Here is a 5228-nt window from a genome sequence, read left to right as displayed (position 1 = left end):
ACAGCATGGGGAGGAGGTGTTTGGGTCGTGCTGGGCTCCTCTCTCGGGGCGCAGGGAGGTTCAGGCGCCACATTGGGGCAGGGTCCACGGGTGGGCCTTGAGAGAGACCCACTGCGGGGTGTGTGGGGGTGTCGGCCACCTCGACGACAGGGCCTGGGATCAGGTGCACAGGCTGCTCCTGGTTTATTCTGCTCGAGGCCGTGTGTGCTGCGATCCTACGACGGGACGAAGGCCCAGGCGGGTACACATGCACACACACACGCCACAAACAGCCCCCTCGGAGGGAGGCTCAGTCCGATGCAGAAAAATTGTATTTATTTCCAGAATATTTTCAGGTAACAAAAACCACTAACTACCCTGTATTAACAAAGGCGCCAAATACGGTGGGGGGCACAGGGGAGGGTGCTGTGGGCGAATCCACGGTATTCCTCCTATGCCTGGTGACACCTGGTGAACGGGCTGTCACCATCGGCGTTAGGGTCATGACGAGATTCAGCCCCACGGTTAGCACAGCGTGAGCCTCTCAGTGCAGGAGGCTGGCTCGGGGGTGTTACGGGATGCCAGGAGACCCGAGGCTGGGGTCTCCATCCAGAGGCCTCGTCCTCTGGGGACCTGGACGCAGCCACTTTCTCCAGGGACCACGGCACAAGTAGCTAAGGCAAGCAAGCGCGGGTGCGGGGAACAGGTCCGGCCCCATGGGCCGGGGGCTTCTGGAGAGGCGGGCGTCCAGCGGGGCGGGGTGTCATGAGGAAGAGGCCGAGGGGCAGTGTCAGGGCACCCGGGAAGCCTGGCCAGCACGGGCTAAGAGGCCACCAGGAGGCCTCCTTTGGTCCGTTCGCTCACGCAGGTGCTGCGGAGACCCCCCCCCCCGGGATGCTCGGTCCCCTGGTCTGGAAGGAGCTAGAAGAATCGGAGGAGGGGAGCAGAGCAAAGTGACGGCTGTTCAGATTCCTCAATAAGGCACAGAGATGGGTCATGTCATCTCCTAAAAGGCCGCTCTCCTGAGAAACTCAATCTCCTGCTTCCTGCAGATCCAGAAAAGGGCCGTGTGGCCCCGCAGCCCCTGAGCAGCCGGCCCAGCGTCACCCTCCGACGCCCGGCCTCGGGGCAGGCAGTGACCTCAAGACGCCACCTGTTTTCCCGTCTGCACGCTGAGGGTGGGGGTGGGGGGCAGAGGCCAACGGTCCCCTCCTCTCCCAAGGGGATTCCGTCCCAGGTTTTGTCCCGGTACGGGTGGGGGGTAGTGGGGCCTCTCTCCTGTAGCCACACCAGGGCACTGGAGCTCTAGACCGCTACGGGGAAGAGCGCGCGTCTGTGGACGCGAGTGACCGTGGCAGGAAGGCCGGAGGCAAGCTGGCCCCACAGCAGCCAAGGAGCGCAGCGCAGAGCGACCGGGGTGGATGGACAGACAGACAGGGGCTCAGATCACTGCACAGAGGTGGCAAAGCGGGCTCTGGCCGTCCCCAAGGGCTCATCCCCGTGAGCCCTCCTACTGCAGGTGGGCGGGGACTTGGGAGAACAGAGATATGGGCGACCCCACTATACATCAGGTCCCTCTGTCGCCCGGAGGGGCCCAGAATCTGGTGCCAAGGCCTCCCTCTCCCTGGGCATGCGGCGACCGCCGAGACCCCGAGGGGAGAGGGTGTGGCCGCTACACCGTTTTGGGGCAAACGTTTTGGGGGCAGAAGGAGCGTCCTTCTGCTGGACGGCAGAGGCTGGACAGCTCTGGGCAGTGTCTGCAAGGAGCTCGGCTCTTGGGAGTGAGATGAAGGTGAGTGTGGGTCCTCAAGAGCCCCCAGGGTCCGCCCGCCTGGCTGGAAGCCCTAGTCCACCAGCCCCTCCTGCCATCCCAGCTGGGGGAGGGCCGAGCCGCTGCCTGGAAGGGGCGGGGGTACAGGCTTAGGGGCTCAGGGGACCCAGGGTGGCGGCAGGAGTGGGGGGGGAGGCAGGCCGGCCACTCCATCTAAGGCCACTGGCTGCCGCCAGCCGGGTAGCTGGGCACGGTGGGGTACTCGGGCAGGCTGTTCCCCGAGAAGTTGTTGTACTGTGCCTCCCGAGACGGCGGGTTCCGCCAAGTGCCCGTGTTCCACTCCGTCTGCGCCTTCTGGAAGCTTCCACCGGCCCCCCGGTAGATCTTGTGCACCTGCAGGGGTGGAGGGCAGGGGGGGCAGAGAGCAGAGAAATCAGCGAGGGTGTGTGTGATGGCGAGACCTGCTCGACCTTCAGGCAACGCTTTTCTTAAACGGATTACCAAAGTAACAGAAGGGTCTCTGTGGAAACTAGAAAACGCACAGACGCCGAGATCGGGGACTCAGAAGGTCCCGGTCGCCTCTCGGTGTGGATTTCTGCTGCCTCTGTGTGGCCCACACCCAGCCACCAGCTCTTCTTTCCAGCTGGCCCGTTGGGGCCTGTGTCTCCCTGTGGACGGCTCTCCCGACACTCACCGCCTCGAGGGGCGGCGCCCGGCGGGAGAAACTGGGATAAGGATTCCTTGCGCCTCCTGATGCGGGCGCGTCAGGCCCGGACCCCACACATCACAAACAGCCGTCTCTGGGCGGGCAATTATCTCCTCGGCAGGGACCCCTGGGGACGGACAACGGACTCCTCACCGTCCAGAACGACCGTTGCCCTGGGAACCCCGCGCTGTACTATTTCTAGAAACCGCGGCAAATTCAAGAAGCAAGACAGCAGTGTTTTCACTTCAGGCTCTTGATCATTAGTGAAGCTGAACGCTTTGGCATTTCCCGCTGGAATCGTCTTTCTTCTTTCCTGCGAACCACCAAACCTGGGGTGCTCCTGCGGATCCCGACAGAGGGGGCCTCTCTGTCTTGTTTTGGGGGAGCGCACTCTACTTTGAACCCCGAAACCCCTGCTTTCCCGTGCCTCCCAGGCATCTTCGGCTGGTATTAGCATTCGGTTTTCCGAGTAGAAGATCCCGGCTGGAAGGTGGTCAGCTCCCTGTGGACCCCGTCCTGGAATCTCGCCGAGACCCACCGTGGTGTCTCTAAGCACGCTCACAGTTTCTGCTCATCTCTCCCCTCTTGTCCCTTCAGATCATCCAGACAGCTGAAAGGATTTTGGGGCGCAAATATGGGGACGCCGAGCTCTCCTCTGTCTTCCAGACAAGGGCACGGATCAAATAGCCCAGACTGTGACTGTGCTGTGACCACCAGGATTGCACGGCAAGGAGGCTTGACGGGGCTCCAAACCCAGTTTCTAAACATCACTGGCAACCCTGTCGCCCGGCGCAGGGCCGGCTTCTGGAGCAGCACCCCGGTGCACCGCAGACAGACAGCCAGGACGGCCACCCCCGGGAAGGCTGGGGCGGACGCACTGTCAGCCTCGTCGTCGCCTGTTGGCTTTCACGTAGTTCCGGAACAACCCTCACGTGGCTGACGAATTCGGGACTGCAATGCAAAGGTTCCCCGCTGGAAGTCTCCATTAGGCAGAGCTTCCCACGACGCTGGAGACGGTTGGCACCTGAGCGCTCGGGACGAGGTGGCCGCGATGGATGCACTGAATTTTTAGTTTTATTTGATTTTACTTAATTTGAATTTAACTGTAAATGGCAACACGTGGCGGGGCAGGCAGGGTCCTGGCTAGAGCAGTTGAGGGTGCAGACAACGGGAGGGTCTGCCCTGCTGACAGAGATCACCCCCACTTCCCGGACACTCAGTCTCTTACGCCTGAAATGCCCCCCAGCAGGCATGGGGGCTGAGATGAGCCCCCGCGGCCGGGGGGTCGGCAACAGGAAGCGTGGGAAGAAGCTGGACGTCCCGGGACCCAGAGGACTTACCTTCATGATCACAATGGCCATCATGGCGGCCGACATGGAGAACATGATGGCTGGAAGCAGCATGATCACGGCGGCCCCGACACTGGTCTGGAAGAACCCGATCGCTGCCAGCCAACCACTGCAAGGAGAAGAGAGCGTGGGTGCCAGCATGTCCACCAGACCCTGCCCACCATTCTTCATATGTAAAGAACTCCGAGAAATCAACAAGAAAAAGACAAACAACTAGCAGAGATGGGCAATTTGTACAAGGACTACCAGGAGGCCAATAAACATAATAAATGATGCTCAGGGCTGACCCCATGGCTTAGCAGTTGAGTGCACGCGCTCCGCTGCTGGTGGCCCGGGTTCGGATCCCGGGCGCGCACCGAGGCACCGCTTCTCCGGCCATGCTGAGGCCGAGTCCCACATACAGCAACTAGAAGGGTGTGCAGCTATGACATACAACTATCTACTGGGGCTTTGGGGAAGAAAAATAAATAAATAAAATCTTCAAAAAAAAAGAAAGAAATGATGCTCAAACCCACCAACAAAGACATGCAAGTTAGAACAAGGCATCATTCTTCTACCATCATAATGGCAAACCTCGTGTGTATGAGGGAAGGAGATACGAACACCACCTTGTCAGTAGGAGTGTACGCCCTTTCACCCCAACTACTCTAATTCTACTTACAAGAATTCATACTACAGCAGTTGTTTGTAATAACGAAAAGCTGGGAGGAACCTAAATGTCCACGGGCTGGGAACGACACAAACACAAATTATGCTACAGCCACAGATGGAATACTGAGACACTAAAAAAACAAGAGGAAAGAAAAAAAATTGAAGATCTGTCAGGTACAGCAAGATCCTAAGAACCCCGTTACGTTCTCAGACCATAATAGAAGAACATCCATCTTGTTACCCACGTTTGCCGCTGGGAGCAGGGAGACAGGAAATATGGAATTTTTGAGAATATTTTTTCTTAACAGGTAATAAAACCACGTGGCTTAAGGTTAAGATCCAGGAAACTTAAAAGAATATACACTAAATGGTCTCTCTCTCACCAACCCCCCTCCCCAGCCCAGAGGGAACCAACGTAACCCATCTGCCATGTCTCCTTCCAGAGAGCGTTTATAAAAACGTGTGCATGTGGGTATCATCTATATACTACACGTGTGTGCACACGTGAACACAGCACACACGCTCTACGCACAGTGCTCTGCACTTCCAGGGGCGTGAGCAAGGGCAGCAGCCGGAGGGCGCAGGGGGTGCTGAGTGGGATGGACAGGCAGCTGGCCGGGCAGGTGGGGCGGCTGGACGCTGTCCTGTGGGCAGGGGCTCCCAGGAGGGGAGGAGGTGCTGGGCCTGCTGGGGGCGTCACTCTGGGGACGAATGATCTCCCACCGGATCTGGGCCCCAGAACATGGAGTTGGGCGGGTGGGGGCCCAGCCCG

The 5228-nt window shown here is 59.3% G+C and overlaps 1 protein-coding gene across 1 annotated transcript; it reads right to left on the bottom strand.

Annotated features, from left to right (window-relative positions):
• Positions 1-298: 298 nt before the first annotated feature.
• LOC131402436 (secretory carrier-associated membrane protein 4-like) lies at positions 299-4078 on the bottom strand. The gene is made up of 2 exons (XM_058537193.1): positions 3797-4078; positions 299-2143 (listed from the first exon to the last, which is right to left on the bottom strand). Exons 1-2 carry the CDS (start codon positions 3974-3976, stop codon positions 1964-1966), a joined length of 360 nt encoding a protein of 119 aa, XP_058393176.1. The 5' UTR covers positions 3977-4078; the 3' UTR covers positions 299-1963.
• Between the last annotated feature and the right edge of the window lie 1150 nt (positions 4079-5228).

Source organism: Diceros bicornis, unplaced genomic scaffold, assembly GCF_020826845.1.
Source record: "Diceros bicornis minor isolate mBicDic1 unplaced genomic scaffold, mDicBic1.mat.cur scaffold_1053_ctg1, whole genome shotgun sequence".
NCBI classification, from domain to species: domain Eukaryota; kingdom Metazoa; phylum Chordata; class Mammalia; order Perissodactyla; family Rhinocerotidae; genus Diceros; species Diceros bicornis.
The sequence above is the reverse complement of the archived record's forward strand: the minus strand, read 5'-3'. Positions and strand labels throughout refer to the sequence as shown.

Coding starts and splice junctions, on each gene's coding strand:
- LOC131402436 (XM_058537193.1), bottom strand. CDS start 3,976: ATGAAGAATGGTGGGCAGGGTCTGGTGGACATGCTGGCACCCACGCTC. Junction 2,144..3,796: donor TGGCCATTGTGATCATGAAG/GTAAGTCCTCTG, acceptor CCACCCCTGCAG/GTGCACAAGATCTACCGGGG.